This window comes from Tachysurus fulvidraco, chromosome 11 (genome assembly GCF_022655615.1).
Source record: "Tachysurus fulvidraco isolate hzauxx_2018 chromosome 11, HZAU_PFXX_2.0, whole genome shotgun sequence".
NCBI lineage: Eukaryota > Metazoa > Chordata > Actinopteri > Siluriformes > Bagridae > Tachysurus > Tachysurus fulvidraco.
In genome coordinates, this window is record NC_062528.1 from 9,529,318 (window position 1) to 9,543,070 (window position 13,753).

General features: G+C 38.7%; 1 protein-coding gene across 1 annotated transcript; it reads left to right on the top strand.

The window, feature by feature from the left end:
* Positions 1–7,807: 7,807 nt before the first annotated feature.
* Positions 7,808–12,191, top strand: dlc (deltaC). Its single transcript, XM_027175283.2, has 9 exons — positions 7,808–8,137; positions 8,223–8,465; positions 8,700–8,748; positions 8,848–9,105; positions 9,761–10,122; positions 10,240–10,456; positions 10,892–11,588; positions 11,689–11,794; positions 11,928–12,191. Exons 1-9 carry the CDS (start codon positions 8,078–8,080, stop codon positions 11,931–11,933), a joined length of 1,998 nt encoding a protein of 665 aa, XP_027031084.2. The 5' UTR covers positions 7,808–8,077; the 3' UTR covers positions 11,934–12,191.
* Positions 12,192–13,753: the final 1,562 nt, after the last annotated feature.

Below are 13,753 nucleotides of genomic sequence, written 5' to 3' on the forward strand. Positions count from 1 at the left end.
AAATGAGTCAATCCAGTTATATTGGGAATATAATATTTTTAAATAAATATCAGTTCATTTTAGATCTTATTAATACAATAAGGAAATATGATTATGTAGTTTTTAAGTGTTAAAACATCTGTGCTTATAATATTAATTAATTAATGAGATAAAGATAAAGTTTTACATGTCTGTTTGGTCAGTTATTCTGAACTTATACCATAATCCTTGAGCTGTACATTTCTAGTATAATGAAAACTAATATCAAACAAATACTATGCCAAGATAAACGAGGGTGCTTCCTGAATAGCTTCAGTATCATTTCTGAGAACTTTAAAAGATTGAAGAAAAGATTGAAGTACGTACTTCCATGGAACTAGTGGGTGTTTTAAGATATTTGGAAATGCATGATTCTTGTTTATTTCCATTTGGCAGTGATTTCGCTTGCAGATTTGATCCAGATTGACTTACTTCCTGAGAAAAGTCTTAAAATTGTATTGGTATGGAATAATATTTAAGCAACAGTAATGCGTATGTATTCAATGATAAATCAGTTGCATTTTCAGTAACACTGATGATATAAATATAATAAAAAAAATTTAAATGGGAAAAATAAATAAAGGTTTGCTTTTCTGTTCATGTAAAGTTGTTGTTCTTCATTCTTATCTCATGGTGAATCTGGAACCTATTATACCGATTATGGAAAACTAAACATGAGACCGAATTCCATCCTGGATAAGTTGTGAGTCCATTACAGGACACTGTGAACACACATTCAGTTAACAAATAATAGAATTACCAAATAAATTTATGCTCTTCTTCAAAGACTTTCTTAGTCTCGCTGGTATCTCAGCAGGGGTGGGAAGTAACGGAGTAAAAATACTTCCTTACTGTACTTAAGTACATTTTTCTGGTATCAGTACTTTACAGTACTTAATTTTTACTAATTACATTTTTAAACAAATATCTGTACTTTTTACTTCTAAGATTTTCAAAACGGACTCGTTACTTTTAGTATTATTTCTTCTCATTGAGCGCTGTTTCCAGCCTATCATCGTGCGGCTTTTTCCCCATGTGACTGGTGTACTGTATTATTTACTGGCTATCAGACATAGACTAAGGATAGCGGAGCTAACAATGAGCAGCACACCTACAAAAGGAATGGCATATGTTAATTCAGAGGCAGTCACCGATGTCAAAATAACTAACACCGAGGACATTCCTGAACACACATGGCCATATATGAGGGAGATGTTTGAAATAATCCGCGTCAAAAAGGATTCCTGGCGAATGCGTTGCGAATTGTGTTAACCAGGGGCGGTTCTAGCCCTTCAGCCCCCTGTCTGTAATCTCAGCCACCCTAAAACTATAAGGATCATTTTTACTTTCATAAATAAACAATAAAAATTATGTTAAAATGCAGGACATGTCGTCGATGGGAAAGAAAATTATTTATCAGTTTGATCCAAGCGATTTTTTTTTAACTTTGCTTTCACACGCGTGTGTTGTAGTCTTTCAAAAGTGCGTCTTCAGCTGTCTGCTTTATTTGAACGGAAAAGCACAGGTACGCGCAGCGTGCACGCGCAGTCAGAGCTGGAGGCGTTTATCTATAACGTTAATCGGCGGAAAGACGCAAAGACGGAAACCAAAAGCAGTGAAATGTCACTATTCTTATTACCAGAGTTGTCGTATATAATATAGAAATCTTCTTGTTTTAAATTCTCACTGAGGGCTAAGCCCCTCATGATAATTTTGAGTTGTTTTTGAAGGACAGAGCTGGAATCTCCCTACAGTTTGGGATACGGCCTTGGTGATACACTTGGTATACATTATATTTCCAAACTTATTGGGTCACCTGACCTTTCCTGCTATATGGGGTTGTTTTCTGATCTCATCCCTACTGAACACCTTTGGGATGAATGTGAACGCTGACTTCACCCTACCTCACCTACAGCAATGCCTGCCTTTCGTAACACTCTTGTGGCTGATGAACACAAATATCCATCAGCACACTTCAAAATTATACACACACACATATATAATGTGTGTGTGTGTGTGTGTGTGTGTGTGTGTGTGTGTGTGTGTGTGTGTGTGTGTGTGTGTGTGTGTGTGTGTGTGTGACGTCCGTATAACATGACGTCCAGTTACCAGCATGACACTAAACAGGTAGTAGTATCAGCGACTTTTTAATTAAGTACATGTCAGAGCCCATACTTCTTTACTTTAACTTGAGCAAAATAGTGTAGTCAGTACTTCTACTTTTACTGGAGTCTTTTAAAAAATGAGTATCTGTACTTCTACTTGAGTAAAGGATGTGTGTACTTTTGCCACCTCTGTATCTCAGAATAAAATTAACACTGGACTAATAACATTTGCCTGCACTCACGGTAACCCTTGCTCTTCTACCACATTTAGCACCTTGCTGATAGACAGCTTGACATTTGCACAATAAGTATGTCACTGATGACTTGACAGAGAATTAAGGAACATGTGAAGTGATCAAATTTTCACCTTCCAGTGTTAAGTTTAATCCTGAGTTCAGGTTGCCGTCTGCACATGTAGAATTTCACATATTCTCAGTGTTTCTGTTTTCTCTTGGTCCTCTAGGTTTTCTTCTGCCTCACAGAAACATTCGGGTATATGGACTGGTGAATGTCATGTACAAGGTGTGAATGTGTGTGAAAATCTGCACGCATGGTGCTCATTTTCAAGCCTAGTCAAATCAATTCAAGAAGCTTTTATTGTCGTTTCAACCATATACAGCTAGCATATATGCAGTGTTGTAATGTAACGTAGTACAAATACTTTGTTACTGTACTTAAGTAGAAATTTCACGTACCTGTACTTTACTTGGCTATTTAAATTTGTCAACTTTCACTTTTACTCCACTACATTTCCAAGATAAAATGTATACTTTTAATCCGTTATATTTCCACTAAGCATCTTCGTTACTCGTTACTACCAAATAAAATCAGAAGAAATGCAATAAGTGAGGTTTGACGAATCACTGCTCCTAGATTGCATTACGCACGTACGCACGCTCTACGGAGAAGCACAGGCACGCGCAGCGTGCACGCGCAGTCAGAGCTGGAGGCATTTTTCTATAACGTTAATCCGCGGAAAGCCGCAAAGACGGCAACCAAAAGCAGTGAAATGTCACTATTCTTATTACCAGAGTTGATAGCACAAACAAAATATTAATGCAAACAATCCATTAATTACTAAATAAAAATAACATTTATTGATTTGGTCTTTGTCTTGTGAATTTTTTTTTTATTAATGACTGCATTCATTGGACACACAGTTAGTAGAGAATGCACACATACATGAACTGATTTGATTCAAGACTGGCATCATTACATCATGCATAACATTTTGGTGTCCACTTTTGCCATTTAATAATACCATAACTTTTGGCTTACTATGTAGTCATATAATATATAATATAAAACTCTTCTTGTTTTAAATTCTCACTGAGGGCTAAAACCCCTAAAGATGAAACCCTAGAACCGCCCCTGTTCTTATGCCTACCGAAAATCACTAAAATTTTACTTTTTACTTTTACTTCAAATACTTAAATACATTAAATATCAGAAAATTACTTTTGATACTTAAGTACAGTATATATCAGATACTGTTAGACTTTTACTTGAGTAATATTCTAAAAGGTGATTTTCACTTCTACCAAAGTCCTTTTCTAGTACGATACTTGTACTTTTATTCAAGTATTGCTTTCTAGAACTTTATACAACACTGCATATATGCATAAAATGACATAAAGCTAAATTACACAGAGCTAATGACAATGTAAGTTTAAGTACCCACATAAAGTACACAACGTGTGCAACGTAGTGCAGACAATACAAAAATACCACAAGACAAATAAACAAAATAGCGCTGAACAGTGTGGATACTGTATATTATATATTTTTATTTTAGCAAAACTAAAGAAATTGTAAACAAAGAGCTTTCAATTAAAAATATACATACTTATGCAATAGCAGAAGTTTGATGAGGTATTAAAATGTGTTCCGCAAAACTCAATTGAATGAGTGGTTGATTTGTACAGTTCAGTGCAGTCCACACAGTTGGGTATGTTAGGTTTAGTTCAGTTCTATTTGTTGAGGAGTCTAATGGCTTGCGGGAAGAATGGCATGTGCAGTGTTTCCCAAGACAGGTGATCCACTATGACTCTCATCAGTATACATTGCTCACTGAAGATGCATGAATGACATTTCTCACACTGATATGTCAAACCCTGGATAGATACATAGATCGGTTTTGCTTTCGCTTAAACATTGCTTCAAGTAGAGCAGATTCAGCTGTGATCATGTTCAAAGAGGACTTCATTGGAGATTTCATTGATAGATTTTGTTCTATGGTCTGTGGTTGTTACTTTGGAGAACATGTCAGCCAAAACTTTCCTATCAACTTAGGTGTGTAGATTTTCAGTTCAACTTGAGTCTATAGAGCTGGATAGCATTTTCAGTATACACTTTTTATACAATATTTGCATACAGTAATTGGTCATAATAACATAATAACAATGTTATCAAACTGTTAAAGGTCATACAGCTTAGTGCTGGTGAACATGTGCATTTTCATTAGATTCTATTTGGTTAGATAAATGCTGACCAGAAATGAGCTTACTCAGCATAAGGGCTTCAATCACATTCTCAAAAGCTTTGTGTAATTTTATTAATAGCATGTTATGTCATTGTTTATATGCTTCTCTCTCTCTCTCTCTCTCTCTCTCTCTCTCTCTCTCTCTCTCTCTCTCTCTCTCTCCATATCTATCTATCTATCTATCTATCTATCTATCTATCTATCTATCTATATATATATCTATATATATATATATATATATATATATATACAGAGAGAGAGAGAGAGAGAGAGAGAGAGAGAGAGAGAGAAAGAGCGAGAGAGCGAAATTTTATGATTTTAAGCTAAGCACTACATTATATTAGCTGAGCAAATCTTAACATTCCACTTTTGTAACATAACAGTTGATAAATCTTTGACTTCACTGGCATTTTTTTTTTTACCATTCAACCAATCATACCTGTATTTATTTGTCATAAGAGATATTAGTACAGTTCAGTTCTGTATTTTCATAATTCCCATATCTTGACCTGATTAAAAACGTTTTGGTTGCTTTATGTATGTATGTATGTATGTATGTATGTATGTATGTATGTATGTATGTATGTATGTATGTATGTATGTATGTCTTCCTGCATGTGTATGTATGTATGTATGTATGTCTTCCTGCGTGTATGTATGTATGTATGTATGTATATATGTATGTATGTATATGTATGCATGTATATGTATGCATGTCTGTCTCCCGTGCAACCTTGGTGAAAAACTCATTATAGGTCTCTCAGCTCATCATGCTTGATCTAGATGTTTTTTATGCACCAGGCATGTTGGGGTCACCGAATGTTTAGGTGTTAAGTGAAACTTTTGCTTTTAGTTTGACGCCTCGGAGCTGGACAGACGGCCACGTGCCGCAGTGCCTGGGGCAGAGTTCAGGCGCCTACAGACATCATCATTACAGCTAAGCACATATTCTAATTATCTTTTGTTTTTGAGCCACATAAAGAGCCACGCGCAAATCCCGTACTTAGTGCCCTCGTACAGCATCAAGTTGGAGCAGGTTGGACATGTTTTTTTTTTTGTCTTTGTCTTTTTAGCTAAACATTTTTTAATAACTGCTCAGCCTGAACGTTTCCCACAAAAACTCCTGACCAAAATGCAGGCCGAAGCTGTGAACAAAAGCCATGCGCCAGAGTGACACTTCAGATCTCCGTGTGCACGTGCACGATAAGGTGCTTGTGTGGGAACCAACGTGGCTCGAGCGCACGGTGTCGCACCTTACACCTCGACAGATTCACATTTGTGAGCACACCGTGCCTTCTGCCACCGCTTCACACCTTCCCAAAAGTCGGAGTGTGCCTTTCCGACTATTCTGATCTCCAACTAATTCTCCTCCTCCTCCTGATCCTCACACCACTGGAGACACAATGCCGCCTTGGCCCAAAGCGTTGGTTCTAACACCTCTGGACACGTGTGTGATTTTTTTATTTATTTATTTGTTTTTTTTTTTTTTTTTTTTTTTTACGTTGATGCACAAGCATAAAATGCACAAATGTCCTGCCTGTGTCTATATAGTATATAACACTTTCTCTGGATACTAGTCAGTATATTGCAGTGACGTACCGATCATTACATTGTATGCGTCTGCTGCAAACATTCCACGTGCGTCGCGTGCTCTTTCGATTGCACCAGATGGCCATCGATTTGCTTAATTAATACGTTTCCTCGGTCACGTGACCCCTCGTTTTTCTGCGTTTTAAAGATCCGCACCGATAACAAAATAGGTCCATTGCTGAAACGTTGGAATATCGGCTCGTCATACACGCCTGCTTACTATATGAGCTAAAACAAGAGAAATCGGGGGCCAATTCATTCTTTAATCTGTCCTGAAGCAGGCAGTGTGCCAGCAGAGGCACGCGCTGCTCTCATTAGCATAACAACAGGCAGCCGCTACAGAGGAGCAACAGTTTGCAGAACAGTTAGTCATCACATAATCTATTTTATTTTATTTTTTACCCAAACAAATTGACTTATCTACATGTTCAAATGCATAGTTATATCCAAAAAAAAAGTAGCCCAACCAACCCTATAAGCTATGACGCAACCCATAATCCGGGCTCCCAAAGGCTGAGGGCTTATAGATTTCACGCCTCTGTGAAATTTCTCCAAAACGAGTCTGATTACCTGTCGTGAGGTATGTGCTTGTGATACAGTGCCAGAGAGCGCGACGCTCAGTGAACACGGCATATGTCTGGCGCGCACGCACACAAGAGGAGACATGATGCGCGAGCCGTCCAAAATAACCTTATTGTTTTGCTGGTTTTAAACCACGTCTGTTAAATAGAAACCCTCAGGTCGACCTCGGACGGTTAGAGTGGCTTAATTACCCCACTAGAGCTTATTTTCACCACGCATTAATGGGTATCTGAGGCGAATGTGTTCATTAGGGGAGAATTGGTGACGATGTGGCGCGCGTAAGATACAGTCTCAGTCTCACCAGGTGCTGTTTTAGCATACAGCTGTGGTCAGTACAGTCCCCCTACACACACACACACACACACACACACACACACACACACACACACACACACACACACACACAATTTACAAAAGCAATTATGTGTAATTTTCAGCCCCCAGAGGCCCACGAGTGAAGCCCTGAGAACAAAAGAAGCCCCGGATCTTAAAGGCACAATAAGCGGCGCGCCGGTTTAACGACTCACACGCGTCCTAACAATGACACACACACAGATCTGAATTAAAAGGGGCGAGAGGGAACAACCTCTGCAACCCTCCCCCGAGGAAAAAGAGCTCAAAAACATGCATATGAAAAAAGCCCGGCACGAGTCAGAAAGAGGGGGAAACTACTGGGGGTAGATGCTAACTTTCACAACGTCTAACCACAAATCCTGGATAAATAAATCTTAGGCTAAGAAAAAAAATCCTACAAAAAGAATTACAAAACATTTATAAATCATTTCTCTGAGTCATGAGAAACTTTAATAATAATAATAATAATAATAATAATAATAATAATAATAATAACAAAAATGTTTAGTCGGCTATACAAGTTTGTTTGGATTTCGTTTTTTCTTCTTTTTTCTCTAGTGTATCTAAAGTCAGACAATCTCGCATTTTCTCAATTTTCGTTTTAATCAGAGGTCAAAATAACAGGTCATTTGCATACGCCCCGCCCCTGTGGAAGCGACTTTAAAATCCTCGGCGCGTGCACTCTGCTCTACTAAACAGAAACATACAGGTCCAAAGATCACATATTGTGGAGCTCATAGGTTAGTTTAGTGGTCGTAAGCTCCAGGTCACGATACGTGTATTTAGCAGGTTATTTGTATACTTAACACTAGTCTCTCGGTTTCCAATTAAGCTTTTTTTTTCCTTTCTTTTTTTTTCTTTCCATTTATCCATTTACTTGTACAAACAGGCATCAGACACTTGTATCGGATACCTGCTCTGGTCCTGTCTGCTGTTTTGGCAGACCATGAGGAAAATGGCTAATTTTTTATCAACGTGCATGTTTATTTTGATAGCGTCTCACCTGGTGAGTAGTGTAACTGGTGTTTGTTAAGGTGCTTGGAGCGCCTTTAACCCGTGCGCATTTATTTACCCCGTGTCCTGTTTCTCAGGTCGACTCGTCCGGTGTGTTTGAGCTGAAAGTGCACTCGTTTACCAGCCCCGGAGGTGTGTGTAAGAACTCGCATAAGAACTGCCTCATCTTCTTCCGTGTGTGTCTCAAACACACTCATGATGTGATGTCGGCTTATCCCTCGTGCTCCTACGGTTCCGGACGCACAGCCAACCTTAGCGCAGAGCCGAGCGCCATCTCCAACAGCGCACCTATTAAAGTAAACTTCACTTTCAAATGGCCGGTGAGTTTCTCGCAATATTGTCCCTTATACGTGTTTTGCACCTTTCTTTCTTTCTTTCTTTCTTTCTTTCTTTCTTTCTTTCTTTCTTTCTTTCTTTCTTTCTTTCTTTCTTTCTTTCTTCTTCTTCTTCTTCTTCTTCTTCCTTCATCTTCACTTCTATCCAATGTGCATTAAAACTTTACGCATATAAGCGTTTACGTGTGCTTATGGATTTTTTGTGTATTTTTCTCACAGGCAAGGTTTTCCGTGATAATTGAAGCTTGGTATGCAGACTCCTCATCAGGTAAACCCCTGTCCTGTGTTTCTGTCTTCAGCCGTGCTTTAACCTTAAGTTTCTTGTGAACACGTGAATAACCACTTAATACAACTGGTGTGTTTTTAGAAGATCAAAGCAACCGGATCAGCTTCCTAGCCACTAAAGGGAGTGTAACAACTGGGGAGAACTCTGTGCAGGACGAGCGACTCGGGGAGCAGAGTGAACTGCGTTACTCTTACCATGTAATGTGCGACGAGTTTTACTACGGAGAAAGCTGCTCGGATTACTGCCGCCCGCGCAACGACACCTTCGGCCACTACACCTGTGACTCCACCGGACAGAGGATCTGTTTACCTGGCTGGAACGGCGAATACTGCACTGATCGTAAGTATCTTTATTTATCTTCTAACAGTGTAAACCTTATGTCTTAAGAACCTTCTGAAAATAAGTTTTAAAATGCAATCCTAATAATCCTAATAATAATCGTGATAATAATAATAATAAAGTAGAACTAGCGCACGCGCACTGCTTCAGATTTTTCTTTGATTCTGTGTTATCCTTTAAAGTGGTTGACCACATCGCAGCTTTATAGTGTTACTCTGATTGATTCCAATGATTAAAATAAGCTTAGAGAAAACCGGGACATAATATGCATCTGTGGTAAGGAAAGTTAAGCAATTTAACAAGCCCGTTTGGGTTGAGGGAAAAAAAGAAATCTGGGACTCTAATCTCTTTTTGTTCTTCTGACAATCAGACTAAGGAGGACTAAAGACGAAAGGTTTAATGTAATGTGCTCTGTGTTGCGTAAAAAACACGGCATGTGTCTCTTTTATCTGTGTCCCAGCTGCTTAGTTTAGTACTTAACAAATACTTGACGTGCCCGCGCATTGGGAAGGTAAAGGGGAGGGGTTTATGTGTGTGTGTGTGTGTGTGTGTGTGTGTGTGTGTGTGTGTGTGTGTGTGTGTGTGTGTGTGTTTTAGTGCAAGAGGAACCCGTATTCTAATTTACCCCCTTTTTTCTGCCTCTCGTTTCTAACAGCCATCTGCTCGCCTGGCTGCAGTGAGAAAAACGGTGATTGTAAGACCCCTGGAGAGTGCAAGTGTCGCCTCGGGTGGCAGGGCCCCCTATGCAACGAGTGCCAGCAGCACCCTGGGTGTGTGCATGGAACCTGTGACCAGCCTTTTCAGTGCAATTGCAAGGAAGGCTGGGGCGGCCTGTACTGTAACGAAGATCTTAACTTCTGCACCAATCATAAACCTTGCAAGAATGATGCCACATGCACAAACACTGGCCAGGGGAGCTACACCTGCACCTGCAAACCTGGCTTCAGTGGTACCAACTGTGAGATCGAGACCAATGAGTGCAACAGCAATCCATGCAAGAATGGTGGCAGCTGTAACGTAAGTGCCCGCATTTAAGCCTAGAACAAAATTATCTTGACTGTGTGTCTTTTGGTTTGCATCAAAAGGTAGTATGTTGTTGGTAGTTTATGTTTTTTCCTCCCTTCTTCTTTGTAGGATTTGGCGAATGACTACTCGTGCACATGCCCCCAGGGTTTCTATGGAAAGAATTGTGAGGTCAGCGCTATGACCTGCGCAGACGGACCATGCTTCAACAGTGGAACATGTGTGGAGACAGAAACTGGAAGTTACTCCTGCCGCTGCCCTCCTGGATACATGGGCTCCAACTGTGAGAAGAAAATTGACCGCTGCAGCAGTGACCCCTGTGCCAACAGTAAGCCCTGCAACCCATAACAGCATAAGAAAACAGACACAGTAAACTGGGTTTCTATAAAGCTCTTATCTGAAAAATGCAAGCAGTTATGCTGCTCTGGCATGTCTGAGCTGTCATCATCTTCGAGTGGCAGACCACTATGTGTGTAGCTTGAGATGCATCCATTTAGCGTGACTGCCAGCCTCCTCGAGATTGCTGCTCGAGCAGGATAGGAAAGACGCCAGTTTGTCTCACATGCTGATATAGCGTGAAAGATAGAGCTGTCATGATGAGCACAGGAGTCTTATTGCGAAAGAAATTTAACACACTGTTCCCATATGTACTATTTAAGCATTACATGTCTGCTGCTTATGTTCTCTATAAATAAAGTATACATCTCAGCCTATGATTTGTGTTTCAGTCTTTAACTTTCCTTTCCCCATTTCTATTTGAAAGGAGGCCAGTGTCTAGACCTGGGTCACAGAGTTGTGTGCCAGTGTCGCCCCGGCTTCACAGGACTGCGTTGTGAGATAAACATTGACGAGTGTGCCCGTAACCCGTGTCGCAATGCGGGCACCTGTGTGGATGGCATTAATGACTACACATGCAGGTGCACGTTGGGCTTCACAGGCAAGGATTGCACCATGCGTGCTGATGCATGCAGCTTTCTCCCCTGCAAAAATGGCGGCACATGCTACACTCACTTCAGCGGGCCTGTGTGCCAGTGCCCTCCAGGATTCATGGGTTTGCGCTGCGAGTACGACCAGCTACCCACAAATACTCCTGTTGTACCTAGTTTCCCCATTGCCCTGGCCATCTCCTTTACTCTGGGCCTCATCACCTTGACGCTGGTGCTGTGTGCTACCATCATCCTCCTCAAGCAGATGAGACGTGGAAACAGATCTATGTTTTCTGCAGTGCGCAATGATCTGGACACCATCAACAATCGCAACTCGGTGATCTCTAACACTCAGTCCAGCTACAAAGAGAAAGAAGCTTTACTCATCCCTGGTGGACTGTTCAAGGTGTCCAACAAGGATGCGGAGCTTAGCTCTGGCATCATAGATACACTTTGTAAAGATAACAACAAGCAAAAGATGTTGGAATATAATCTTGCCAAAGATGAGAAAAATACAAAAGATAAACTAGACCTGTAAGTGTTTTCTCCTTCTATCGGTCTTTAACTCACTTCCTGCTTAACTAGGTAACGCTGAACTTGGTCTAACCTGTTTTTATGTTTGTCTTCTCTTCAGGAAAAACTCAGAGTCCTCTATATTAGTTCCTCCTTTGAGCTTCCCTAAAGGTGATTTGTATCATCCTGTATACATCATTCCTGAGCCACGTGTTTTTGCTACTGAGGTAAGTATCATTCTTTAAAAATATCGGAGTTTTGCTTTTGCTTTAAGAATGAGATTTAACACCTTCTCTCTCTCTCTCTCTCTCTCTCTCTCTCTCTCTCTCTCTCTCTCTCTCTCTCTCTCTCTCACACCAGGTTTAACAGTATTGTATTAACTGGAGCACCTCAATCAACATCAGGCCTCGTCTGAACATGTTTACAAGCGTTTAAAGAACAGTTGAAGAGACTATATATATATATTACATTGACATATTTAATATTTATTGATGCTGCTCATAAGAGAGGACTACTTTTTGTTTTGGACGTTGCATTGGCAAGCGAAGAAAAGAGCTTTAAGAGGGGTGAAATTGCATAATTTGCACTACAATTTACTATATATATACGTGTGTATATATACATATATACACGTATATAAATATTCTGTATATATATATATATATACATACAACAATTTATATATATATATATATATATATATATATATATATATATATATAATATTGTGTGTGTGTGTATATATATATATATATATATATATATATATATATATAGATATATATATATATATATATATATATATATATAATATGTGTGTGTGTGTATATATATATATATATATATATATATATATATATATATATATATATATATATATATATATATATATACAAATGAACTTTTGGAAAGAAAAGCAAACTTTTCAGAACGATGGAAATGGATGGAAATTAATCAAAGGATCCTTAATCACAAAAAAGGAAGGACCTTTTCTCTCCATATGCCTTACTGTGGAAAACAAAAAAACTGAATGGTGCGTCTTAATCAAGAAGAGACACTTTATACCAAATGAGGCCTTGAATTCAGTCAGTCAAACCTAAAGAGGCAATGTAAATGTAGTGGAACAATTTAAGAGGCTGACCATGGAATATGATGTGGAACAAGCAAAATGAGGATCTGCCTGAGGACATGTAATCAAACCCAAGACAAGGCCGGTGCTGATACACTCAGGGTGAACACTGAACTCTTCTCATGGGAAATGATCTAAAATATTGTGTAATCAGGATCTGTTACACAACATCTAATGTCTTTAATGGCCTTGACTATCAGAGAAAGCAAAGTCAATCCAAATAAGTACCTAATCTTAAATGCTGTGCCTGAATGAAACCCTGAATTATATTTGTAACAGAATTTGTCAAAGGAGATCTAGACATATATTTGAGGTATGCAGGAGTAATTTCCCTCAGTACACTGCAGAGATGTTTGTATAGCAGGGTTTGGTGGATAATTTGTTGTTGTTTTTTTAACTGTACAGCTTGCATCTCGCCGCTGTCCACAATCAGTAAGCTATTTACTACATTCCCATGACTTAAAAGAATCATTTTGTTTAGGCAAATAGATTCATAGTTGTTAAGATGTCCTGGTTTGTTGAAGTTCTGCATCGGGGTCTTTAAAAAGACTCCACTAAAGAGGATTTTTTAAAAAATATCTATTTTTTCACTTTATACCAAATAGACAACTTTTAATATGTTTTATTCATATAATTCTTAATTTAACAATGCAGTGTTGTACAGAACCGTGAGACGTTCTTACTATTTAATTTGTAAATAATTTGTATTTATGAACAGAATTGTATATATGTCAATGTTATAAACCTATTATCACAAAGTCAGAAATATATATATATATTTTTTTCTTAAAATAAATAATAAAATCTATATCAGTCTCTTGTCTCTTACTCAGTTTAATGGAAGAGGTTAAAAAACGAGTCGTCACTCTTCCATTCCACTTCGCTATTTACTTCTTTATAGGAATGTCTAAATACAGGGATAATAAACAAATGAGATGTGTTATTGTCTAGTCGAATCCTGGGAAATGTTAACAACTGATGCACTCTAAATGACTCAGCTCATAATGTATCGTTAAGAGATGGATTAGATTGCAGATTTACCTAACAGCTGAATGAT

Coding starts and splice junctions, on each gene's coding strand:
- dlc (XM_027175283.2), top strand. CDS start 8,078: ATGAGGAAAATGGCTAATTTTTTATCAACGTGCATGTTTATTTTGATA. Junction 8,466..8,699: donor ACTTCACTTTCAAATGGCCG/GTGAGTTTCTCG, acceptor TTTTTCTCACAG/GCAAGGTTTTCCGTGATAAT. Junction 11,589..11,688: donor ACAAAAGATAAACTAGACCT/GTAAGTGTTTTC, acceptor TCTTCTCTTCAG/GAAAAACTCAGAGTCCTCTA.